The sequence below is a fragment of the Salmo trutta genome, chromosome 28, assembly GCF_901001165.1.
Source record: "Salmo trutta chromosome 28, fSalTru1.1, whole genome shotgun sequence".
Classification (NCBI taxonomy): Eukaryota; Metazoa; Chordata; class Actinopteri; order Salmoniformes; family Salmonidae; genus Salmo; species Salmo trutta.
Window position 1 is genome coordinate 35,835,901 of NC_042984.1, and position 27,883 is coordinate 35,863,783.

Here is a 27,883-nt window from a genome sequence, read left to right on the forward strand (position 1 = left end):
GCCCATAGATCTCTGTTCAATGGTGGTGCACTATAGGGAAAATGGATTTCATTTGGGACGCACACGGTGTAAATCAGCCTTTCAACCCAGCCGTTACATAATTTTTTTATTTAATGTACCAGCACATCTGAAACTAGTCATCAGCAAGCCGCTGTTAATTGAAGCAGGTTTTTTTTGCAGTAATTTTGCCCATGGTGTGTGGGGCCCTCACACTGATGGTGTTAATTTAGATTTAAATGTGTTTGATTGACACGATAGCGATTATCACCCCCAAAATAACACTGGGTCAACCAGTTTGAATGAACAGTTAAACTGTTAATTGCAGGTTCTTTGCCTTGGTCTGCCTTCCTCCCTTTTAAGTCTTTGTTTTCAAATTTTTTCTCTTTTTCTTTTTCTTTTCCTCCTTCCTGCCGTGCAGTCTCTCATTCATTCATGAAAATCCTCTGTCTCTCTAGGTGTGGTTCAGCAACCGACGGGCCAGGTGGCGTAAGCAAGCGGGAGCCAATCAGCTGGCGGCGTTCAATCACCTGTTGCCGGGCGGATTCCCAGGCAGCGGCATGCCCACGCTACCCACCTACCAGCTCCAAGATTCCGGCTACCCCACAACCACACTATCACAAGGTATAGACATCTCTACCACCACCTGCGAACACATGGTCCTAACATGTAGTGTTGAGGTACCATTATCAAAGTTGGTTAGCCACGTAGTGCTAGTGTGAGCTAATGCTAATGTATTTTAACCTTGTCTGAGACCTGAAGGCGAATGTTACTGTAGCTCCTTGAGCTAATGCATAGGATTTAGGTCAGTGAGCTAACGGTCTCGTGGCGCATAGATGACATCTGAGTCACGTACTTGATTCGAACTGTTACAAAACACCCAGTAGCGCTAAGATGATATTACATTCCTATGGTGCTGTGTATGTGATCATCACCCATGACCTTAAATGTGATTTCTCCCTGGTCCTCCTTCTGTATAAACCCCAGACGTTAGTGGCACGGTTCACCGCCCTCAGCCATTACCACCGTCCACCATGCACCAGGGAGGGCTGTCGGGCGGGGACGGCAGCTCAGCCTACGGCCTGTCGTCCAACCGTCATGGCTTCTCCAGCTACTCCGACTCCTTCATGAGCCCCTCGGCACCCAGTAACCACATGAACCCCGTCAGCAACGGCCTCTCCCCACAGGTAGGTGCTGGGGTTCAAATGGTGGCATGTCAGGGTGTGTGGATCTGTGTGTTTGTGTGGCGGGATTATTCCGCTGCTCTTGAGGGTGCGTGTACAAGTCGTGTGTGTACAAGTCACATTGGTGTGTGAGGAAAATTCTTCTGTACTAAGAAACATACCTGCAACCTATAAAAAAAAACACTCTGAAGAGAGAATACTTTTCCACGTCCCATTCAATTCAAATCTAAATCTTGTGCTGTAAAGAGAAGGACTATTCTTTCTACAGCGCCAGAAAACGAATTACAATTGATAGGTTTTTTCTTCTCCCACTGTTTATTGTTATTGTTTATTAGGATCTCTGACAAATGCTATGATTGTTGATTGCATAAGTCCAAATCATGCATTCTCGCAACTAGGAGAAGATTTGTGTTTTTGTCGTACCTCGGAAACCCAGTGTCTGCTTTTGATAGAGTAATGCCCAGTGGCTTGTCTCTGATTAAGAGGGTCTCTCGTGTCTTTGACTGTAAAAACGTGTCAAGTACAGAAGATACCAATATCCTCTTGCTACAGGGGGATTTTGGATGATAATGTTTGACAATTAATTTCATCCCACATCCCTGAGCCTCAAATCAAATGAGGACGATTGTTCGACACGTGGATTCTAAATGAATTAGAGTTTGAACTTGAAACCTACAACCATGTTAGACAAATCCTTGGCTCGACTCAGTAGGCACTACAGGGAAACAACTAATACGAAGATATCCTAGAAAAGAAAAGACGTAATCACACTCAACTAATGAGTCTTTTCACGCAATTGTCGAGCTGTGTCTACCGACATCGTTTTCAGAATTAACAGACGTCGCTGTCAAAGCGCTCTGTCCTAATGCATTGTAACTGATAAAACAAAATAAGGCTTAGCTACCCAAGACAAACTTCCATAGATGAATACTGCATGGTAAATGACCTAGACATTATGTATTTTTCACTCAGAAAATAGAGATGAATTCATCATTGAACGTTAAAGCATTATTCAACGAGACAGGTATACCGTTTTAATGTTATAGAGCTTCTTCCTCAGATTCTAAGTGATAACTTGATGTTAACAAGCCTGTTCTGCCTCTTCTGTGGGAGGTCCATCGGGTCTTTACATAAGAGTCTTTCTTTTCTTGGTCATCTCTTATTAGAGGACAGTGGACTCAATAAGGGAATGTTACACCGCTGTAATCAATTGTCAGAGGCCTTTAATGTTTCCTTTAATGTTTCCTTTCCCCTCTATCGTCCGCAATGCTATTGTTGTGTGTGCGTGCGTGCTTGTGTGTGTGTGTGCGTCCGTGTGGGAGGCAAATAGGAATTGTCCACTTTATTCTCTCACGGCATCTTGAACAATAACCATTGAAAATTTGAATTTCTGATCGGGTTCGATTTTTAACGGCCACAGAATAGAGAATAGGACAGATGTTGATGCAAACCACTGGTGAGGAGGAAATTATATGCAATTACTCACCAAAACTGGGCAGTCCAGCCCACCCGGAGCAACAAGATCTGACTAACAAGCAGAAAATAAGATTGAAATGGTGTTTAAAGAGTCTCAAATTTAATTCAATGCCACATTTGTCCGCAATTACCCCCGCATTCACACATATTTATTGCGAGCCCCCCCCCCCTTGAAATATTTCTCAAAGCAGATTGAGAAAACTGGTAATACTTCCTCTCTTTTTTTCGGCGGAGAAGAGAAGAAAGAATGAAGGATTTGGGTGACAAAAAAGAGATTTTCTCTTGTACTGGAGAGTTGGGGGATAACAGGCACGTTCCTCAGCGTTTTCTGATTGTTAATCGTAGTGGTGGGGCTTTGGGAGGCTAATGCTTAGCGCTGCAAACCTGCATAAATATCAGGGACATGGGTTGGCTTTTCCTTATGATTATTAACGTGACTCCCTCTCTCCCTTGCTTGTTCGCCGGTAGAACAGATAAAATAACAAGACTTCCCTGTTTTACATTAGGGATTATGACGCTATAGTTCCCAAGCCTACTGTATGGGCAAGAAGAGATTTTTCTATTAAGAGAGGCCTTTACTTTGATTTTGCATACGTATGCATTTATGTATTAGCAAAGGCATTTTTTTTTATTACATTTTATTCTAATAGGAAATAACTGAACTCTAGTATTTTGTAAATTCATTTCGAATAACGTTACTCTAAGAATTTAAGAAGACGTGTTTCATTTGCATTTGAAGTGACAGAAACATTTCAATCACGTGATGTTATTTCACAGCACCTCAGAAAAAGACATGAAATCCGTAACAATGGGAGTTGTGTCAGCAACAGAGAAAGGAGTTGTTAAAGCAGGTGGGTCAGCGATTCACAACCCATCCATTCTAATATGTTGCTCTACATGGGTGCTATTGTAAAGGTGTGTGTGTGTGTGTGTAAAAAAGTTGTACATTTCTCCAGTCTTAGCAGCTCTATCTAGCTCTTCTCAACTCCCCTCTCTCGCTCTCTCCTCTCTCTTTCTCGTTGTCTTTCTCTCGCTCTCTTACCCCTTCGCCCAGGTCCCCATGTGACATGTGGCAATCCCATCAACCTCTCATTGTGGGAGAAATGAATGTCCTCCCTGACAGCAAGACTATCACAGTTCAGCCCTCCAGACCACCGCACTGCGCTCTGCGCAGGCGACCCCTGGCCATGCCCCTGCAGACACAAATACTATCCTCTCCTCCGCTTCTCTCCTTCCCCGTCTCCCCCCTTTTCTGCAGGGAAGGCTCATAGCATATGCTGAAGAAGCTGCCCCCCTCTTTTTTTTTCTAAATCGAAATTCCTCCTCTTCTTCTCTTTCTTTTAAATCTCCCTCACTCTCTCCCTAAAATGTTCTGCTTTTCCCATCTCTCTCTTTCTCTCTGTGGAGTATTTTTCTCTGTCCTCAGTGTGGGCTACTATTTCCCCAATCCTTCTGTATGCCTTTAATAAAGCGTTCTATATGCGCACAGCAGAGAGAATATTTCCTTTACAGCAGGCAGGAACATATGGGAGGAGATGCAGCTTTGCCCAGTATGATTAGCCCATACAGTGCCAAAGCACGGGAATCTATATGGAAATGCACGTGAGAGTGTGTGTGTGTGTGTAAATAAAATTATTTTATTCCCCCATGCTTTTGTTGTAGTTTGTTGTTGTGTGTTATTGGGGATGTGAGCAGAGGAACACTCTTCAGCCAATCCAGCCTTTACAACTTCTTCTTTCCCAAAGGAACATTTCTGTTCCAAAGCGGTTGTTTGTTCATTTCCTTTCCTCGTTACAAGACTAAGGTGTTTTAGGGAGTTTGTGTCTTGTTGGTTGTAATTGGTTTGACAAAGCTTGCAATGGGAAGAGCTTTACTTTGATCCAACTGTGGTTTATGCAACTAACATCAGCCCCACAAAATATTTATTCCCCCAATTTTTGTACCAGGACAAGCATCTTGTCTTGAAGCGATACTGGTATTTGCACATATTCCATACTGTCCCACACAACTTTCTTTTAGTGGGTTGGTGTTAGTGTACAAATGCATACTATTGAGGTTTTTAAATAACTTTTAAAACCTCACCTTTGTAGCTGGCGATTTTTCTTTTGTTGCTTTCTATGTTATTTTATTATTGTTTTAATGTAAAGTGTGCAGCGATTCTAAATGCACTTTAAATAAAGTGCATTTATGTTGTCAACACCAGTAAGCAGCACGTAAAAATTGGCAAGTACTGTACTGTAGATGTAAACACAAGCCAGCTGCACCTTCTTTTCCCTCCCTTTTGTGCACTACATGAAAAACCTGTTCCAACCACATTCTATTGCTTATTTAATTCCCAGATTCTGATAGAACCTGTTATAGACAATGGCAATCTGCATACTGCGTACCTGCCATCCATTGAATGTTACTGGAGGCTGCCATCCATTGAATGTTACTGGAGGCTGCCATCCATTGAACGTTACTGGAGGCTGCCATCCATTGAATGTTACTGTAGGCTGCCATCCATGGAATGTTACTAGAGGCTGCCATCCATTGAACGTTACTGGAGGCTGCCATCCATTGAATGTTGCTGGCTGCTGCCATCCATTGAATGTCGCTGGAGGCTGCCATCCATTGAATGTTACAGGAGGCTGCCATCCATTGAATGTTACAGGAGCCTGCCATCCATTGAATGTTACAGGAGGCTGCCATCCATTGAATGTTACAGGAGGCTGCCATCCATTGAATGTCACTGGAGGCTGCAATCCATTGAATTTCACTGGAGGCTGCCATCCATTGAATGTTACAGGAGGCTGCCATCCATTGAATGTTACAGGAGGCTGCCATCCATTGAATGTCACTGGAGGCTGCCATCTATTGTATGTTACTGGAGGCTGCCATCCATTGAATGTTACAGAAGGCTGCCATCCATTGAATGTTACAGGAGGCTGCCATTCATTGAATGTTACAGGAGGCTGCCATCCTTGAATGTTACTGGAGGCTGCCATCCATTGAATGTTGCTGGAGGCTGCCATCCATTGAATGTTGCTGGAGGCTGCCATCCATTGAATGTTACAAGAGGCTGCCATCCATTGAATGTTACAGGAGGCTGCCATCCATTGAATGTTACAGGAGCCTGCCATCCATTGAATGTTACAGGAGGCTGCCATCCTTGAATGTTACAGGAGGCTGCCATCCATTGAATGTTACAGGAGGCTGCCATCCATTGAATGTTACAGGAGGCTGCCATCCATTGAATGTTACAGGAGGCTGCCATCCATTGAATGTTACAGGAGGCTGCCATCCATTGAATGTTGCTGGAGGCTGCCATCCATTGAATGTTACAGGAGGCTGCCATCCATTGAATGTTACAGGAGGCTGCCATCCCTTGAATGTTACAGGAGGCTGCCATCTATTACCTCTCTTATACCAAACTCAAATTGTTTGTTATTTATTTAAAATGTAATCTCCCTCTCTCTCCCCCCACCCTCTATTGTAGTTATATCTAGCTTTGTCCTGGTAAAACTGATGGCTGGTATGGCTAAGACTTAGACTAGTTCCATTAAGCCCCTTTTGTCCCTACCAGTCAGAGGTAGGGAGTGATTTTCCAGTCTTGAACATGTGTCTCTAACTCTCCATATCTCAGTAGGTGTTAGACAGCCTATCATCTTATACATGAGCCTGTCCAGTCTGAGCTCAGGGTAATGAGTGAAGGCTTATAAGACAGGTTTCTCACCACAATTTGTAGCATTTTTATTTATCAAGTATGAGCACTGGGATTTAACCTCTAGAAAGCCCATAAACAACAAAATAGTTGTAATAAACTTACTTGAAATTGAATAATTTGTCTGTTTTTGATGACATGACAACATGCACTCTCATTCTGAGCAAAGGGGGGTTGAAATGAATAGCATGAGAAATACATAAAAAAAAAATGCAGTTTATGATATCACTGCATTAGCGTTTTCATTGCGAGATCAACCATCTTGACCCCTCCGTCATGTTTCCAATCATTTACATGAGATAACAATGTCGGGTGTATTTCCAAATAATGAGCTTGAAAATAGCATAATGTCCATGCTCTCTGACAGGCAATAATTCAATTTCAATTTGGATAGTGCATATTGCTTTTGGCATCTGATGCACACACAAGACGTTTTGTGCCTCCCCCCCTTTCAAATTGAATGCGAAAGAATTACTGACTTTCATGTAGGAAACTAGCAGTAGAATGCGGCCAATTCCAAGTATTATTGAGTGAGAAAATTACAATATGAAAATGCTAGCCTTGTGATGGGAAAGTGCATTTGATATGTATGCAGCCTGGCTCCCAGTCATTCTGTTACAGCCTTGGATTCTTGATGAAATAAAGCTGATCTTATTGAACCACGTTTTTTCAAAATCTATTTGGCTATTTTCGGTCACCCCATTGTCAGACTGTTTTCTATTTGAAACGTCAGATGACAGGCACAATGTTGGTCCCCTAATCCCTCGCTGTCAGGACACACAACTTGTTGACCCGTCACAGATCAACAAACAATTACCCACAAACAAACCCCAACTAAACCCATAAATTCATCATAAAAGTCAACAAAAGCACACACACAAAAATACTGAGAAAAAAGTCAAGGTTTTTCCTTCTTAATTTCAATTGCTGTGGTGGTGGAGGAAGATTTGTGTTTTGGAATGGCGGAAGAGCTCTGGCTAGCATTTGATGTCGGGGAGTGTGTGTTTGGGTGTGTGTGTTTGGGTGTGTGTATGTGAGCGAATAAGGCTGGGGTTTCAGCACTAGGGGATCAGAGCCACTGTAGCGCTCCCCGGCTCTCCCTTTGATCCATATCCCCAGGCCTGCCTGCCTGCGCCGCGCGCACTAACTCAGGCCTCACTAGTGATTCCTGACAACTGTCTGCCCGAGATAAGGGGAGGGGGCCCTCTCCTCTCCCTCTTTCCCTCCCTCCTGCTCTCTCTCTCTTTCTCTCTCTTTCTCCCTCTCTCTCTCACTCCCTCTCCCCTCACCACAGCACTTCCATTAGCACAGCAGCCACTTTTTAAAAAGGGGATGAATATTTAAGAAGCCTGCACAGGAGTTGCCAAAAAAAAAACATTTACCAGGGGAGATGTTTTTGGCTCCCTCTCTCTCTCCCTCTCCCAGCCCCCTCTTGCTTTTGACAAGACACTGTGCACCTGAATGTCAATGAGATATATATATATATATATATATATATATACACTCACACACACACACACATATATATATAGAGAGAGAGAGAGACTTGTTCCTCCTTAGTCTCCTACATTATGAAAACTTGGGGGTATTAAGCTTCTTCACTGGGCACCGTGTCAGCTGGCAAGCTCCGGTGTCAACATATCAAAAAGGATGAATGCATATATTTACATCACTTCCATACTTAGAGAGAGGGAAAGCGGGGGGAAGGGGAGAAGGGGGTACATACTTGTTAATTAGAACTCATCCTAAATACAGATGCTGTTTCAATTTGGCAAGAATCAAAAAAAAAGTAAGAAGCTTTAGAAGAGAAAAAGATGAGACCTGCCAAGAAAATCAGGCGAATTTAAATCATATCCACTGGCGGAATGTTTTTTTTTAGCATACATTTACTTATTTATTCATTTTCTTTCTTCTTCTTCTTCTTCTTGCTATTTTCTTCTTCGTCTTCTTCCTCTTCTTGCTATTTTCTTCTTCTTCTTGCTATTTTCTTCTTCTTCTTCTTGCTATTTTCTTCTTCTTCTTGCTATTTTCTTCTTCTTGCTATTTTCTTCTTCTTGTTCTTGCTATTTCTTCTTGTTCTTGCTATTTCTTGTTCTTCTTCTTGCTGTTTTCTTCTTCTTCTTCTTCTACTTCTTCTTCTTCTTCTTCTTCTCCCAGCGCTGGAAGCGTGGAAATAAGAAAATACGAGTCTTCCTGGTCTGGTAATAGTAATTGTAGGTAGTAGAGTTTCAGTGGTTCGGATGAGTGGAAAGCCCTCCTCCTTCCTCCTCTTCTCTTTCTCTGTGGTGCTCCATTGGAAGAATGGACTCAATAGCCCTTAAGCCCCTTAAAAGGTGTTTGAGTTATCTCACGCAGTGCCTCCTGGTGGTTAGGTAGGGCTATCGCTAGCCGAAACTGTCTGGAGGTAAAATAATTCAGAATACAATACAGTACTGTACTGAACAATGGGAATTTGAGAAACCAGACATAGGGGTTATGACAGGTGCATGGTTATCGAAATGATAGGATGTCCTTGTGATTACTGAGAATACAGATAGACCTACAACATGGTGAGATGCATCATGTGAAATTTGATATTATAAGGACTCATTGGTTAACTTGGTTGCTCGTTCATTTACTTTGATCGGCTTTCTGTTGTCAAATGGTACTTGGTATTATTGGACCTTGTCAAATCTTTTCTTTCTATTCCTGACCTCAAGATACTATTATATAATTTATTTAGATTTCTCTGTTGACCATTGGACATCTCTCTCACTCTTTTCACATTCTCTCCAATTCACTCTTTCTCTCCCCCTTTAGGCCTGACATCACCTCTGTCTTCCTCTCCTTCTTTCTATTTGCATCTCTCTCCCTCTATACCCTATCCCCCTCCTCTCTCTCTCTCTCTCTCTCTCTCTCTCTCTCTCTCTCTCTCTCCCTCTCTCTCTGTCTCTCTCTCTCTCTCCCCCCAGAGAGGCAACATTATTCCCCCTCTCATAGGTGAAAGGCTAGGGAGGACAATAAAAATGCTATTTAAATGCAAGGTTGTTTGTGTGCGGGTGAGAGATATTTTTCCTGCTGAAAGTGAGGATGCTGTTGCATCCTGATAAATAGCAAATATAAGGGAATGCGATTTACATTTATCTTGCAGAGGCAGCCAATATGAATTTCAGTAAGTCCTAGAAGATGAGGATTTAAGTGGAGTGGAGACCGAAAAGCACACTGTGGGACCCACGCAGTTGCAAAGGCCTGTTAGATCAGTAGCTGTGTTTCTTTATTACACTCTATGGGCTTGACATTAACAGGATCTTAAATACTGATCATATAGGCATACATATAGTATATACACTGTGTATACAAAACCTTAAGAACACCATCTTTTTCCATGATATGTTAGGAATGTATAATCATTGTATATAATGTACATTTCCATAAGAGAACCTCATTATAGAGGTTCTGAGTTCATTTTACCAGCCTTTTTTCAAAACCACAGACAGTAAGTACACAATGGCTATCATATAGAATATTACATTTAAGTAATTTAGCAGACACTCTTATCCAGAGCGACTTACAGTAGTGAATGCATACATTTCATTTCTGTGCTGGCCCCCCGTGGGAATCGAACCCACAACCCTGGCATTGCAAACACCATGCTCTACCAACTGAGCTACAGGGAAGGCTATATATGAATAGAAACATAACCCTATCTTAGGGATGCAGGCATTCTACAGCATACACTAACAGCCTTGGAGAGTGGTTTTCTCAATCTAAATCACCCTTTTTCCCTATAGTCTTCCTGCTACTGTAGGACAACAACACTACCTCAATTGTCCCATTGACCAGTAACAGGGTTCAATTTCAATCAGAAACAATTTCACAAAAAAACAATGGGTACAGATCAGTGTTCTAATTGTGCTATAATCTCTGTGGGTCTTTTTTGTGACTCGTTGGGCCTCAGCCTTTCACAAGGTGGAACTGTCCGGTCAAAGTTCAGCATCCGGTCAAAGTTCAAAGGTCAAAAGGTTGCAAGGTCATTGAGTCTGGACTGTAGGGGGGCTCTGGCCACTGATGTGAACCTGCACCAGACACCCAGAGGTGAAAGATCAGCAGGGTGCATGTGCTTCCTGTTGGTCACAGATACCACTCTGACAGGTGGGGAAGCCGTGATTGATTAGCATGGATGGTGAGTGTAGCGTTTAGTCTGGTTTAACCAGGCTAGTAAGTTATTGATAAACCTTAGCATAGCAAAAGGTGCGACTGTCACTCCGGTCAATCAGACCATGTTGGTGTTGGTCCAATGTTACTGTACCGTAGGCTTACTTTTCACCATTGATGAACAGCCTTTCCGTTGCTCCTCTTTTAAGAAACGTATACAAAACTTCAGACACGGAAAATAACCTATTTTTTCAATGATTTGAAATTGATTCTCTCTCTCTCCCTCTCGCTCTCTCTCTGCACTACAGTCACAGCTGGCTTGTGCTAACAGCAGCCCTCTCCCACTCGGTCTCCAGCTGAGAGCCATTTCACAATTTATTTGCATGTAATTATGGGCTATGAGGTTCCAATATTAGCACTGTCAAGAACAATTTGACCTGACATTCTTCACTGGGCCAACTCCCCGCTGTTTTTAGCAAACAAAACTCCCCCCTCCTTCCCCCTCTCTCGCTTCCTCCCTCGCCTCAGTGAGTTCCCACTTCCCACCATCCTGTAGCAGCACTGGCTCTCGCGGGCTGGTCGGGGAAAAAGCCCACTCTGGCGAAATCATTAAAGGCTGCCGTTTAATTTGGCGGAGGCGGCGGAGTGGAGAGGCAAGAGGCGGGGAGGGAGCCAAAGGGGACGGAGAAGTGGAGAGGGGTGCAATAGAGGAAAGCTTACCTTGTTCCTGGCGTTCCTGATTCTATCCCGGTTCCATCTCTGTCATATTACCCGGAGAGGGAGAGCGGATTGCTGCTACACCTTCTCTGCGATGTGAGCCCCATAGAAAGCATTAACCTTTGGTTAGTGAGGGGCCTTGTAACACTTTGGAGTGGTTAGGAAGCGCTGACGGGTTTCTCCTATGCCACGGCTTCACTCTACTAAGCCAAGGCACACACATACAAAGCAGTTAGCAGTGCAGGCAAGAAATAAAAAAACATGGCAAACCAAAGCAAAGGATGAATATTGACAACGCTACAGTATCACACTGATAGGGTTTTAGTGGTAGCTCATTTACATAAAAAAACATATGGGCATTCTCGGTATGGGTGAGCCTAGAGTGTTAATATTTGTTGCTTACTGCATACATTTTTATTAAAGAGTACGTACTAAATAGTATGTAGTAATTAGTCCACAGTATGTAGTTTTAGTACGTAGTAGGCAAGACAGATTCCGGCCATGGCCCATGTCACAGTGTGTGGTAGGAAGTGCGTTGCAGATCACTGAGGGTTAAAGGAGCCATATGGCCAGTGTTTCCCATAGCTAAACGTGTTGTGGTAAAATGACAGCTTGTTTGGCTACACGCTAATCGCTGTCATCTGCGCCTGGCTTGTCCCTGCCCAGTTCCTGTCACTGTCAATCAAACGCCTAATTTGAATCAATTAAAGACTTCCAACGGAGCACCCTTCCTCCCTCCGTTTCTCCCTCTATCGCTATCTCCTCCTCCCTTCCCCAGCCTCAGCCCCAGCCCCAGCCTCAGCCCCAGCCTCAGCCTCAGCTCCAGCCCCAGCCCCAGCCTCAGCCCCAGCTCCATCCTCAGCCCCAGCCTCAGCTCCAGCCTCAGCCCCAGCCTCAGACTCAGCCCCAACCTAAGCTCCAGCCTCAGTCCCAGCTCCAGATCCAGCTCCAGCCTCAGCTCCAGGCCCAGCTCCAGCCCCAGCCCTAGCCTCAGCCTCAGCTCCAGCCCCAGCCTCAGCCTCAGCCCCAACCTAAGCTCCAGCCTCAGCCCCAGCTCCAGCCTCAGCCCCAGCCTCAGCCCCAGCCTCAGCCTCAGCCCCAACCTAAGCTCCAGCCTCAGCCCCAGCTCCAGTCTCAGCTCCAGTCTCATCTCCAGCCTCAGCCTCAGCTCCAGTCTCAGCTCCAGCCTCAGCCCCAACCTCAGCTCCAGCCTCAGCCTCAGCTCCAGCCTCAGCTCCAGCCTCAGCTCCAGCCTCAGCTCCAGCTCCAGCCTCAGCTCCAGCTCCAGCCTCAGCCTCAGCTCCAGCCTCAGCTCCAGTCTCAGCTCCAGCCTCAGCCCCAGCTCCAGCCTCAGCTCCAGCTCCAGCCTCAGACTCAGTTCCAGCCTCAGCTCCAGTCTCAGCTCCAGCCTCAGCTCCAGCTCCAGCCTCAGCCCCAGCTCCAGCCTCAGCTCCAGCTCCAGCTCCTACCCTTCAAAATTTCTCACCCCCGCCTCCCATCGTTTGTTGTTTTTTTGTCCGATGCCGCTTTTCACTTTCAATTAATGTGCTGCGGCCAATTAAGGCGCTGACATGCGACTGGGTGCCCCAATCAGCACTGTCATCTGCTCCCTGCCACCCTGCCACCACCCTTGGGTCTGACAGAGAGATGGATAGAGAGATGGATGCAGAGAGAGAAAGAAATAGAGAGAGCACAAGAAGGGGAAAATTGTGAGAGAGGCCAGATAGAGAGAACATAAAGAAATGGAGAGAGATAGAAAGAGAGAGGGAAAGTTAGTTAGAGAGGGAGATAAAGAGTGAGAGATAGAGGGAGAGAGGTCCCGTTTTGTTGGCTGCTCAGAGATGCTAATTACCCAGCTCTGTCTCCACGGTGACAAAACCTGCTAATTGTATTTATGCATTGGCTTTTACTTTGAAATAGACACTTAGTGACTAGACCTAGACTACCCACCTTGATGGGGGACTGGGATACAGTATTAGAATGGGGGTGTTAACTTGTAACTGGGTTGCAGTATGTATTAGAGTTGTGCAGTTTTTGGAGACACCCATTTTATTATTTTCTATCTTTCATGCCATGGACCTCTTCTTTGCAGATTTTACATTTCAATATTTTAATAGAATTTCCAACTGTTCATACGGAGCAGAAAAAGTTAGATTTTTTCAATGCGCGAACATACTTTCACCTGGTGGCCGTGACTGATTCTCCTAAATAGCAAATAGTAGCTACTTCATTTACATTACAATTGAATACAGCAATATAATCTGAGGTCACTATTATCTGTCTCTTGAATTGGCATGCGATTACATCAGATATGCCAAAATGATCTATTTTTTCAATAGCAGCATTGCTCGACGAATACATTTGTTTTTCATTTGGGGTTGATTTGTTTGCGTACAACCCAGGCTTCATGACATTGAAATCTTCTTTTTTTCAATGATGGGGGAGTTGGGATTTCAGGATTATTGCCTTTGACAATGAACCCATCTGCTTGCCGTAGAATGGTATAAGCTGATCTTGTAATTACTGATGATTGCATCAGATATTCACAATTCAATACTGTCATGCTTCTTAATTAGCTGTTTTCATCTCTGCTTCATATAGTTGCACCGGTCGCTGACTTCATTTCCATGTAGGAATACTCTACATTTATGCTACGTTAATGAGATATCAACCTACATTGAAAAGCCTTCAACAAATAACTCAGTGTGAGGGTTGGCAATGGCGGTCATTCTGTGGCCATACAGATAACCTGGTTGACATTTGGAGGGCTCAACCTTTGTTCAACCTACAACCAACATATCAACGTACATTGTAAAAGGCTACAACCTACACTGAGAAGCCTTCGACAAAGAACTCAAACCACCATAAGCTGGTATCACGGGTGGAGATCTGGTGGTGAGTGGGAGATGTCATTCTGTAGACTTGAACCTGGTGACATTTGGAGTTGTCCATCTTTGTTCCACCTACGACTATCATAATATCAACCTACATTGAAAAGCCTGGAAAAAGACTCGAGCTAACCCCCATAAGCTGGCATCAGGGTTGAAGATCTAATGTCGAGTGGGAGACATTCTGTGGTGTTCAGATAACCTGGTGACATTTGGAAGGTTCAATCGTTCCCACTCTGCGCCCGACCCCTCTACCTGCCGACCACTGAGGGGCATGAAGGCACCATTCGGGGGCGTTTGAGTCAGGGTGAGAGGAGAGGCTTATCCAGTCTCCTCCAGTGTGTGTGTGTGTGTGTGTGTGTGTGTGTGTGTGTGTGTGTGTGTGTGTGTGTGTGTGTGTGTGTGTGTGTGTGTGTGTGTGTGTGTGTGTGTGTGCGTGTTTGTGTGTATTTGGAGCATGGAGTGGGCTGATGGCACTGGGGTTGGCTACAGACAGACAGAGGGTCCTATCAGCTCTGCAGGCAGGCAGGCCCGCAGGCCTACACAGCAGGCCTACAGGGGCCTTTGTTACTCATCCCTCCTCCATCCATCCCTTTCTCTCTGTCTTTCTCTCCCTTCTTTCCTCCTACACCACTCACCATTCCTTTCCATCATCAGACCTGTGCTGTGAGAGGGAGAGGGATAGAGAGGGAGGGAAAGAGAGGGAAAGAGGGAGGAAGAGATATGGGCCAGGTGGAGTGTTTTTTGGTTGTGTGGGGATGTAGTGGTCTTTAGTGCACAGTGTGATCTATACTCCCACGGGTGGTTTATTAAGACAGCGTTTCGTACCTTGCCAGTTTACAGTGTCTCTCTGTAGGTGGACTCCTGCTCTGAAACCTTACTCTGGGTAATGTAGTCTGTTGCATTGTTTTGAAGAGGGGAACTTTATTCACAATGACAAAGTGAAATATTCACGACGTTGCAGTACAGGTAATGAACACGTTCAAATGCCAGAAGATTGCAGACAGAGTAGAAAGAGATACTAATTGTTGAATTATTATCAATCAACCTTGAAATGTGTACATGCAGTATTTAGACATTCCGTCGTATAAGTTGTGAGGGCACGGCTTGACAGCGCGTCATACTGAAACCGGCATCGTGTTCATTCCAGATGAAATAGGACATCTCATTACAATGCAAATAGTGTGTATCAGTTCCAGTCGTGTGAGACTACCACTCTATTTTGGGGGGCTATTAGAAAGAGAAGGCCATTAAATTGGTTCTGTCTCCGCCTCCGTAGCATTTCCACTTCGCTCCAGCTGAGAGAAGAAAAAAAACTGCCGCAACCGGGTCTGTCTGTTTCGGTGCCGGAAACCCAACAAATAGCGAGCTCTCGTCGAACAGTCACACAGAGACAAAAAATATAATTTAACAGTTCAGGAAATTAGGATTGCATGAAAGGCGGCTTTTTTGTGTTGCAAATGTGCTATTTATTTATCTGAAAGGATGCACATTGTATCAATTTACACTTCTCCGTTTACACGGCCGGAGGCTAGGTGGCTCAGAAGTTGAGAGAATTAATTACTTGTTTTATTATTATTTATAAAGTAATCTATCTGGGGTGTGTGTGTGTGTGTGTGTGTGTGTGTGTGTGTGTGTGAGAGAGACAGACAGAGAGTGGGAGGCAGGGAATGCCCTGAGGCAGTGTCCTTTAAACTAGGTCCTGGCTTACATTATCTCCCCTTCCAGAACTGGCACAGACAGCAGACAAATGAAAACTGAGCTAGTAAAGGGGATGTTTCCCAAAATGAGAGAGAGAGTGAGGGGGGGTGAAGGGGTACGTAAGGGGGAGGGAAATAGAAGTGAGAAGGGTGGCGAGGATTGAGAGGGTTGGAGAGCCACGGAGAGGCGCACATTGTTAAGAGAAGAGGGAAAGTTAAGTGTGTTTTTCGACCAGGGGGTATTTTTGCACCACTTCAGAGAAGCTTTGTCCCACTCTCCCCCCTCCCTTCATCTCTCTCTCCCCTTCTATCTCTCTCTCCCCTTCTCCCTCTCTCTCCCCTTCTCCCTCTCTCTGGCCTGATCGTGGTCTTTGAGTTGGAGAGTAGAGAGCCTGGGGATATTGTTTGTCAGCCGGGTTGATTGGCAAACGTTCCCTGCTTCCTCCCAGCAGCCGTATCAGATACTAAGAGGTTACACTCAAACATGTGGAAAGAATATAGATTTTTACTTAGTGACGGTGGTAGTGGAAGTGCAGGAAATAATAGATTACAACTGCAACCCATGGCCGAGGTCTGGACCTCACTGTGCCTACACTCCCCTCCACCAACCATCTCTGTCTCTCTCTTACACACACACACGCACACACACACACACAAACATGGAATGAACACAGGCAGTGTGGCTAGGGTCACAGCAGATTGTGTCGCTACACTGTGTGGCTTCCACAACTGTAGAGAGAGCCAGAGACAGCCTTCCATTGGCTGCAGTGCTGGAAGAGGCTGGAGAGACCGAGCCGACAATATCTCACAACATCTCTCCATGAGTCGCACATAAAGGCTTCGGCTATAGCTCTTGCTGCACTCTCCAAATATTCCCCTACGAGTCGCCGATTTAATTGACGTCAATAAGGTTATGCTAAATATGAAGATTTGAATAATTTGGGCTTTCAGCGCCACAATGGGCTCACCATGGTGACAGAACGCTTACCCGCTGCCCTGAATAGAGGTGTCAGGCCCCCTTACCTCATCCCCCTCGTCCCCCACACGGAGGCTTTGACACCTCCCGGGTCGCCTCTACCCCACGTAGGGCTCTAAATCGCCTTCCTGGGGAGACTCAAGCCCCTTAAACGCTCCTCAGACACACACTAATGCCCTCACCGGGCGCTGGGGGAAATTCTGTCAAATGAAGGAGAAAATAACGGCCCGGGTCGGGCAGAAGAATGAGGATTGAGGATTACAGGTACTTTACTAAAAGAGTTCTTAACGTTTCGTTACGATGTGTCCATCTTGGAAAATTCAAAATGTAAAATGGAGAATTTCATACTTGGCCATCATTAATGACTTTTTCCTCTCTCCAGAAAGACTAAAAACGATGAGATAAAAAAATGTATATCGGCCTATAAATACAGTATAACACCATTAAAAGAATTACCCCTTTTTTAAAAGGATGGTCATGACTGTTGAGGAAGTGTGCGTGGAATGTGGCGTGAATTCTAATTGGAACCACTAGATTTAGCATGGCGCTGATAGCATTGCGTTTAATTTAAGGGACAGATAAGAGAAGAGTGGAGGAGAATGGAACCGCAATGAAGCGCCTGTTAAGTCCCTCTCTCTGCCCTCCAGCCGCTTGCCTATCCTAGAGCCCCTCGCTGAGTCCCCTGTCCCCATACACTCATGTTCCCTATACCCTACCCAGCTTGCACATAACGTATTGAGAACCATTTGCTTCTTAGAGCTTGGGAGAGCGCTTCTATAGGAATTTTTGTACTTCAGCGTAACATTTTTTACAGGTTTCCTCATGGTTCTTTTTAAAGTCATGTTCTCAGAACATTAAGAAAACTTTCCATAAAAACAACAAGAACACATTAGTAATGTTCATAGAACGTTCTAAGAATGTAATTTAAAAACATATACATTCCGTTCTCAGCATCAACAAAACTCCTCTATCTTGCATGATTAATGCCTAAGCAAATACATTTCCTTGTCTTATCTGTGCTTGGAGTTCAAAAAGTTAACCCAAACTAAGCTAGCAGTGTTATTAAAAGTCTTATTGTTTTCAGAACGATATTTAATTACCTTCAAATAACCTAGAATTTCCCTTCTCAGAACGTTAATAAAGCCTCCCAGGAAAACTTTTATGGAACCATAGTAAAACATTCTCAGAACCTCCCTGCAATCTAAAAATGTATGTTCCCAGAATAGGTGAAATGTTCACTTCTTTTTCTCAGAACGTTTAAAAAACGTTCTGTTTTACCGGTCAGGAAACATATGGCTTCGTTCCCAGAACCAATGAAAAGGTAAAAATCTGTTGTTCTGCACCTGAGCAAGGCAGTTAACCCACTGTTCCCCGGGCACTGAAGACGTGGAAGTCGATTATGGCAGCCCCCCGCGCCTCTCTGATTCAGAGGGGTTGGGTTAAATGCGGAAGACACATTTCAGTTGAATACATTCAGGTGGACAACTGACTAGGTATCCCCCTTTACCTTTCCCTTTCCAATGGGAAACCAAAAACATACGTTCCCACACCATCCAATGAATCAAATGTGCTAGCTGGGTATGTAGTGTACCCTTGTCCCCTTACACCCTACATGTAGTGTAACCTTGTTCCCTACACCTACGGTGTGTACCATTGTCTCTTATGTCTCTTATGTTTTGTACCCCTCTCCCCTACACCATATGCACTTGTTTGTGCACACGTAAATGCATGCAAGTGTGAGTGTCTTTGTGTGCACTTTGAAGGGCTGATGCATCTGTCCTGGTCTTGGTACAGTAGCTGGTGACCTCGCCCTCCTTCAGGGACCTCCTGTGGACCTTATTTAAAACAGACAGGTTCTGGGTTGGGCTGAGGCTGCATGTGGGCTTGATTGTGTGGCCCGCTGTATTACTGGCTAATTGGTTTAGCAGCAGGAGTGTAAAGGAGCCAAAGGGCACTAGAGCGTAGCAGAGACTCAACAGGAACCTGATGTTGTAGCTAGAGGAGGCTCAGAGTGTGTGTGTGTGTGTGTGTGTTTATTTTGTATTGTGTGCCTTTCCCTCCATTTATCCATGCACTTCTTCCCATTCCCATCTTAGATGGTCGACATACTCTAATGTCAAGTTTAGTTCAAACAGCTGGGTTGTTATATATATGTGTGTGTGTGTGTGTGTGTGTGTGCGTGTGTGTGTGTGTTCTACCCCTCATCATGTTTTGCATATTGAAAACAAATATTCTGATCGCCAGCACACTTGTTTGTACAGTTCAGTAGAACCATTCTTATTACACCAGAGTGTTTCATAATCCTGATCCCCAAAAAACAGGTGGTTTCTCTCAGCCAGCTGACCCTTGCGTTCTTACTTTCACTGTGATGATCACCATGTTCCTTATATACTATACTACTTTTATAGGGTGCCATTTCAGAATGTATTTTCATGACACCAAACCAGGCAGCACTGGAAGTTTGGCATGTCATCACCTACAGTGTGTTATCTGTGCCGATCAAAGCTGACGGAAGACATAGCTGCTGTGTCTGTCTGCTGTAGTCTCCAGAGGCATCTAATGGAGACTCCTTAGGCTCTTATTTAAACAGTGTGAATCATTCATGAGCTCTGGGAGACAGAGCTGCTCTGGGAGAGCTGCAGGGGCCACTATAGATTAGGAGGGCTCCCCAAGCGCTTGTTGTGGAGCAGGCCCCGGTACGAGAGGTGTCTACCTCTGCCAAGAGAACCCCCCCCATCTTTATCTTCATCTCTACATCTCTTTCTCTGCCCACCCTCCTCTTGCTAGTGTCAAAAGGAACACTGCTTGCCTCAACGTTAGTTCAGTCATCCACTTAATAACTCCCAATATTATAGACTGAGAAACTCTCTATATTTTGTCAAGTTTGTTATGCAATAGTTGAACCCTTTGCCTATATATACTGTACCATACTGTACCCCCCCCCCCCCCCCAGGTGATGAGCATCCTGAGTAACCCCAGCGGCGTGCCCTCACAGTCCCAGCATGACTTCTCCATCTCGCCCCTCCACGGCAGCCTGGAGTCCTCCAACTCCATCTCGGCCAGCTGTAGCCAGCGCTCCTCAGACCAGTCCATCAAGACGGTGGACAGCATGGCCTCCTCCCAGTCCTACTGCCCTCCCACCTACAGCACCACCAGCTACAGTGTGGACCCTGTTACCGCCGGCTACCAGTACAGCCAATACGGACAGAGTGAGTAGTGGGTTACTAGGGGTAACGACATGCAGGGCTTTAGGATACGTGTCGTTTGAGAGACACCGTCACCTCTTCTGTTGTAGCGCAAGACATGACGTGCCTGACAGTTTTAGTCTTGTGCCATTAAAATGGCTAGGTGTGTATCAAATCAAATCAAAATTGTATTGGTCACATACACATGGTTAGCAGATGTTATTGCGAGTTTAGCGAAATGCTTGTGCTTCTAGTTCTGACAGTAACAAGTTCTAACAAGTAATCTAACAATTCCACAACTACCTAATACACACAAATCTAAGTAAAGGGATGGAATATATACATATAAATATATGGATGACCGTGCGGCATAGGCAAGATGCAATAATGGTATAAAATACAGTATATTCAGATGAGTTGAGTAATGCAATATGTGTTTGTGTGTGTGTTTGTGTACGTCTCCGTGGGTACACCCTTCTAATGGAAGAGTTTTGGAGTGTGTGTGTGTGTTTGACTGGATCTTATTTAAGACGTATAGCCTGGGTGACAGGAGAAAAGAGCTTCCCTTCGAGGGTGAACAAGTATTTACCCCCTATCTGATTTTCTCTATTTTTGTTATCAGATCTTCAACCAAAACCTATTATTAGATAAAGGGAACCAGAGTTTGCAAACAACACAAAAATGGTATACTTATTTTATTTATTTAATTAACGAAGTTATGCAACCTCCAGTTCCCTTGTCCTCAAATCAGGAAGGGTGCAAATACTTGTTCACGGCACTGTAGGTCTCCCCCCCGCCCCACACACACACACACACCACACACACACGCACCACACACACACGCACCACACACACATCCCCTCCCCAGCCGTCAGGGTGACGGACAGGTCGGCGGACGTCCTCCCCGCCCACAGGTGTGCCTCTCCTACCGTTACACCTCTACTCCTGACAGCTTCCTTTCTCTACTTACCGTCAGCCCCGTCAGCCCCCCTGACAGCAGTCTGGCACGGTCTACAGTAAGACGCACACAAGCGCACACAGACACACACACATACTGTGCCCCTCTCCTGTCACACCCTCTCCACTTCCTCCTCTTTCGACAAAAGAAGGGGTTCAAATCACCTGCAGCGGGGAGGAGCATCAGAAAGAGCGACAGACCAGACATGTTTGTAAAAAAGAAGGGAAGACGGGCCAATAAGCCCTAATGCCAGCATGCTAATATCCACCTTCAGCAGCCTGTCTGTGCCATGTCTAAGGCTGTATAAGCTGGCCTCCGGTTGGCTCCTTTGTTCGGCGATGACACATTTTCTCCTAATATCAGTCATTTGAATTGGACACAATCTCAAAAGAGCCATTTGAGGCACGCACATAGTAGACGGACAGATAGAGACGCAGACGTGCACACAGAAAAGACAGACAGACAGAGCTACACACAATCTATTTCTACCTGAACGTTCCATAACGTTGTTCCCTACGTGACCCATCACTAGGATAGAGGGTTAAATGGAGGGCTTCCTTAGTCTTGCCCCCTTGTTCCTTCCTAGTTCTCCTGTCCTCTGTTTGTCCCCCCTGACGCCCAGCCCTGCGGCCCATTGGCTACACCTCTGCCCCAACCAATCAGCCTCTCCTAATGTCTTTTTAGCTTGTGTGGGGAAATTGAAACAGTGTGAGGTGTGAGCTAGATCAATACCCAGCCCCTGGGTTGTCATGGGGGAATGTAGGTAGTTGGGGTTTGACCCCATGACACAGTGTCTGCCCGCAGGTGAGAGTATACACGTGTTCCTGATAAAGTTCTATTCTAGTAATCGGTCAGTCAATTCAGGAGAGCGGAGATCCGTCCAGTCACAGCCCTGCCTGGTTGGATGATTGGCCGAACCCTGGGGGCTGGGTTAGTTAGTTAGTCACACCGTGGCCGTGTTGAACAGGATGTGTGTTTTGAATGGGACACACACATGCACACACACAAATGTTTGTCTCTGTAACACACGCGTACACACACACGTACACACAAATGGGTAGTGAGTATAGAGAAACCATTTGCAGGCGGGGAACCAAAGGAAGCCCCATGTTGCTGCTAAATACAGTACCTGTGCCAAATGTATTTGTAAAAATCTCTATAAAATAAAACATTATTGATCGCTTGATTTAATTGTATTCATTCATTATGATGGTGTCTTTTCACAGTAGGCTAAGTATGTGTGTATTTGTCCTGTGCTTCCATCTGCAGCTGCTGTGGACTACCTGGCGAAGAATGTTAGCCTGTCCAGCCAGCGGAGGATGAAGCTGGGAGACCACTCAGCCGTCCTGGGACTGCTCCAGGTGGAGACGGGACAGGCCTACTAGATTAGTCGCACTCTACAGTCCCCCATCTCCCCCACACTAGCCCCTTGACCTGCCACCGGCGCCTCTCCCTCACCCCTATCTCTCTCACCGCCACCTCCATCACCAACGGGAGAGCCAGAAGTGTGTGTGTGTGCAGGCGTGTTTCTGTTTTTGTGTGTGTTTGTGGGAGAGAGACAGAAGATGAAAGCACTTGTAGTCTCGAAGAGAGAAATGGACTGAAATTGAAGCAGCCATTCCAGGAGGAGCTGTAGCTACAGTCTCTTTCCACTGTTCAGCCATTCCACAATTCCTCCTCTCATCCTCAACCAAGAGACCCTTAAAGGGCTATGGAGAGCTAGAGGGGAATGAGCTCCTACTGTCTTGGGCCCATATTGAAATGGCCTGCCCGACCGACGCTACCAAAAGTTAGCACATGCAGGCCGAACAAGTGTAGCTTATCTTTCATTCCCAAGTTTTTGGACCATGTCATTTGTTACGGTACTTAGCTACTGGTGTTATAATTCTATTTGTCATTATAACTGTGGCTGTTCCTATTGCTGTTCAAAATTATAATTATTGTTACAATGTTGTTTACTTTCCATTTTGTCAAAGATTTCATTGGCGTTCGCTGGTATTATTTGAACAGATGATTTAGAGGAGCTTACAGAGAAAGAAGGGAGGGGGGAGAAAGAGAGAGAGAAAGAGAGGGAGGAGGGGCTTACAGAGAAAGAAGGGAGGGGGGAGAAAGAGAGGGAGAAGGTTGAGAAGGTCTGATAGCAGCATGCTACTGAAGTCTCTCATGTCATGGATTTTGACCTTCCCACTCTAATCTCGTGCCCGACATTTCTAAAGGAACTTAAAGGCTACTCTGTGGGACGTCGAGCTCCTCAGAATCATCTGGGAATGAACGGCCAATGGGAAACTCCTAATTCCAGAGGTCCGCTTCACCCAGCCTCCCCCAGGCATTGATTGGCTACAGGGACCAGATTGTTTTGAGGGGAAGAAAATGTTCAATGTTCAAGGACATCCATGTGTTTAGCTAACGCTAGGTCAATCATTACTTGCCATTACCATTTTGAGGTTGTTTGGAGGTCTTTTCATGGGTAGTGGCGGTTTTAGTGTGTCATACTTAATGTATGTGTGTCTTACAAAATTATGACCAATATATTTGCATTATTTCTCTCTAAAACAAGAGTGGTGCAGCATTCCAAAATCACAAAGTACTTGAACTATGGAATTTCATTGTATTTTTTATTTTACATTATTTTGTTGAAAACCATTCCAAGATATGACAATTTGTATTGAATATTTGTGCCATACAATCTGTTTTATTATCTGTATCTCACATTGTGCATCCCAGAAAATGACTCTAAGCTCTTAAAAGGTATAGTATTCACATCACTCTGATATAATATGAAATAGCCCCCCAATACATAACAGATGTAAAATAAAACGTAAATATTCAAGCTGTAGAATCTGAGTGTATTGGAACCAACCGTATTCTGGTTAAGTAAAAAAACAGTGAATATTACATTCGCAATCTGATTGTGTATGGGTTGTTTATATGAAAACATATCGATGATGAGGTTGATGAGGATGATGGTTGAGAAGACATTGATGGTTGAGTGAATGCTGCATCTCTTGAAGTCTTACAATGTATATTTGTGTTACATTCCTGAATATTTGTTTGTTTCATTTGCTCCTTTTACTATGTTGTATTGATGTAAAAAAAAAAAAAAAAAAATACAGATTGTATTTTAGCTTTTGCTCTTAAAAATGATTGATGAAAATGAACAATACCACTCAATTCACCAATTTTTGTAACTGGAAAATATGGATGTTATCCAATATCCACTGATCAAGAGAACAGCTGAAACATTTTCACATGAAAAAGTGTATCAGAGCAGGAATATTGAATTGGAACTCAGACCTGAGAGAAAAAAAGTCATTATTCACATTTACATTCCTATTGGAAGTTGATTCTTCCCCCATTTTAACAGACATTCCCCTCCTGTTGGGACCAATGGATTGTTCCTGTCAACCCTCACAGACAACATCTTACGTTCCCCCACTTACCTATCTCTTCCTGGGGCATAACATGAGGCGCGGACACTGACCCTTGAACTTGCTGTGGGGTAACATGGCCTCATATGCTCATTTTGGACACACACATACCTGAATGATCTGACTTTCCAGGACCTTAAAGGGATACTTCTAGATTTTGGCAATGAGGCCCTTTGTTTACTTCCCCAGAGTCAGATGAAATTGTGGATACCTTTTTTTATGTTTCTGTGTCCAATATGAAGGAAGTTAGAGGTAGTATTGTGAACCAATGCTAACTAGCGTTAGCACAATGACTAGGAGTCTATGGGTATCTGCTAGCATGACTCCCAGCCATTGCACTAACGCTACTTAGCAATTGCACTAGAGCAATTTAGCAACTTCCTTCAAACAGCACACAGAGACATAAAAATGGTATCCACGAGTTCATCTGACTCCTGGGAAGTAGATCATTGCCAAAATCCTGAAGTATCACACCCTCTCATCCAAACCAGTCCAATCAGTATTTTCAGGAAACCCACACAGACTATACGGCTGCTGTGCCAATCAGTGCTCGCCACAACCCTTCCAATTTGTGTATTTTCTACGAAAAGAAACAGAGAGAAAAAACACACGTCCCTGACCTCCCCCTCTACATCAGTGCCCCCGCTCCCCCGCCTACCTGTAGTTTTTTTTACTCTTGCTTTATTCGATTTCTGTTCAGCATGTGTGTATATTACCATGGCATAATTTATTCTACTGTATGAAGTATTAGAGTAGTGGGAAACTTGTATTGGCATTTACTACCCTCAGCCTGTTGGTGTGTTGACTGTAACACTGGCGTAACTGTTATCAATTAAAGCTCTAAAACTGGACCAAGACCACTGCTTGGTCGACTCTTTTATTTCAGTGTCCTTTATACTTATTTAGTACTTTATACAGTACCTAAGTACTATACATTTGTATAAGTACTGCTGTATATTTCATACGGGATCTGGTTGGGGTTTACTGTGATCAAATAGTGTTGACCTCTGCTTCTCAAATATACTGTTATTTTCACCATTATAATCAAATCTGTAATCATAATAGGCAGAATAGAACAGCAAGTTAATGCAGGCATTTTACATTCAGAAATTCCCATTAGCTCATAGGACAAAATACCCGATCATAATATCCCCTTTCTACTACATTCCAGAAAGCTTTGATGTCAAGTACATCTATAAAGTAACAGTGATCAGTGATTTAAGATCCCAAGAATCCCCATTTGTACAATACAGAGTTGAATGAGCCAGTGTTACCAGGGGCATCACTACAGCGGGGACTTTCTTCGTGACCTCATAGAGGAGGCAGTATGGGGATGTTAGGCCCTCGGGGCATTGGGGCCCTCGTTATGTGTCGGTCCCCAGTAAGACTAGCTGTCGCCATTGGCGTCAGCTAATGGGGATCCTAATAAATCAAATCAAATTTTCAGACCTGGGCCCATATAGACAAAGAGTAGAAAATTGGGGCTGAGAATAGAAACATTTTACTCCTACTGTTACGGGTAAAAATAAAACCTATGCACAAAGCCTCTTTAGTTATGAGTCCCACCTAGTCAACAGATATTTAGGAGACCTCATGAGCTGCCCAAACCAGTTGAGAGTTACCAGGAGGTGTCTTGATAATAGAAAAAGGCAGTGTGTTTTGCGCCACATGCAATTGCTTTGGAGTTGATAAAATAATGTTTTGCACTTGTGACAATTCACATGATATGCCTAAATACTTAGAACCTCTAGCTAGGCTAATCGATAATCAAATATTTTTCTTTCGATGATTTATTTAACACACATCATGTTATTTCAAGTTATCCTTTTGGAGGACAATATCACATTGTTAAAAAAATAGGTTGTGACTTGATGCCTACCGTGCCAAAGCAATTTAGAGTTGTTAAACTGAAGTGACGAGAGTGACGAGTGTAATATAACAGTAATACTATAAAAATTCAATTTTTAACAACTATCAGAATTTGTTAAAAAAAGGTTAAGCATACCAACAAATTGATCGTATCAGGCGAAAATGATATCAAACATTTTACCATTGCAACTTTTGATGGTTGAATTATATAGTGTATAGTATGATAGGAATACTATAGTGTTCTCTGTAGTGTTTTTGCGGACTTTACTGTAGTATTCACTAAAGTGTTTTTGCAGTCTTCAGTCCGCAAAGACACTACAGCATGTACACTTGACTATAGTATAAATACTGTAGTAAGAAAAATAGTAGAATATGTATAGCGATAACTGTAGTGTTTTTGCAAACTATAGTATACTGTAGTATTTACTGTGGTGTTTTTGGCGACATTTTTTAAAATTATCTTTGATATAGAAGGAGGGGGCATTCTCCTTGAGGATACCTACTGGAGAAATACTAAAAGAGCAAATGTTCCATATCCTGTAGGCATAACTGGGTTCCCGAACAGAGTTTAGCACTTTTGCTCTTTCCTATAACCATAGAGAACACAATATATTGTCTAAACTTGGCATGTAGGTTTCTCACTTACCGGTGGCACAAATTGGGATATGGGGGAGGGGGATTGGCAGGATATATGCAAATGAAATAATGTGGTATTTACTAGAGTTTCTTTGCACTGTAGTGCTTTTGCAGACATTTCTGTAGTATTTACTACAGTGTTTTTTTGTGTGGATAATCCTGTAGTATTTACTATTGTATTATACAGTACATTACAGTTCATAATTCTATACAAAGCACTATACATGATCGAGGGATACTACAGTGTGTAGAATAGTATTTTACAGTATACTACAGAATTCTATAGTAAGTACTGTAGCATTCTATAGTGAACTGTGGTATTTTTTATGTGGGCATATGCAACAATGTCAATGAGCATCATCACTATCTTTCCTTTGAGGTACTTCAAACTGTATTGATTACTAGCTGTAATAACATTTTATGAATTGATTTTACTCCTGTCTGATCAGTGTCTTAACATAATCCTAAAACCCACTCTGAGCTGGGTGTTTTTTTATGTCTTACAACAGGATTCCAAGGACCTTTTCTGAGATGCTTTGTGGATACTCCCTCTGACCAAAGAGGCTATTAATGGGCAGCATGTCTTGGGTACATTTATTAATTTAGCAGACGCTCTTATCCAGAGCAAATTACAGCAGTGAGATCATACATTCTTTTCATGCTGGTCCCCTGTGGGAATCAAACTCACAACCCTGTCGTTGCAAGCACCATGCTCAACCACTTGAGCCACACAGGTACAGTACAGTATAGTGTCTATAGTGTCTATGTGTGTGGTGTTGTGTGTATGTTTGTTTGTATTGAATGTCTCTTCTTAATTTCTGTACTGAAAATGTTAAAAGTGATCACACTTAAAAGCGCACTCTATCACTTTCATTTCTGGTCAACCTTGCTGCCCATGGCCTGTACTTATTTTGGTAAATGAGGTGCGTCTTGCCGAGTGTGTTTTCTGTGCAAATTCTAGGCTGTTGTAGCTGCTTGGGAAATTAAAGTTACAGATTCTACCTTTAAAAAGATATGAACCTATATGCCTTT

The 27,883-nt window shown here is 43.9% G+C and overlaps 1 protein-coding gene and 1 non-coding gene across 3 annotated transcripts in view; one reads left to right on the plus strand and one right to left on the minus strand.

The window, feature by feature from the left end:
• The window catches only part of LOC115166120 (paired box protein Pax-7), a 62,333-nt gene extending 39,379 nt beyond the window's left edge, over positions 1-22,954 (plus strand). For both annotated transcript variants that reach the window (XM_029719831.1, XM_029719830.1), the window contains exons 7-10: positions 456-621; positions 985-1,184; positions 19,729-19,984; positions 22,188-22,954. In XM_029719831.1, the coding sequence (XP_029575691.1) occupies positions 456-621; positions 985-1,184; positions 19,729-19,984; positions 22,188-22,303 (738 nt within the window). In that variant the 3' untranslated portion in view covers positions 22,304-22,954. The remainder of the gene's footprint in view (positions 1-455; positions 622-984; positions 1,185-19,728; positions 19,985-22,187) is intronic.
• A 3,737-nt stretch (positions 22,955-26,691) lies between these two features.
• On the minus strand, positions 26,692-26,746 carry LOC115166494 (U7 small nuclear RNA). Its single transcript, XR_003870330.1, has one exon. It is a non-coding gene; the product is annotated as a U7 small nuclear RNA (small nuclear RNA).
• Between the last annotated feature and the right edge of the window lie 1,137 nt (positions 26,747-27,883).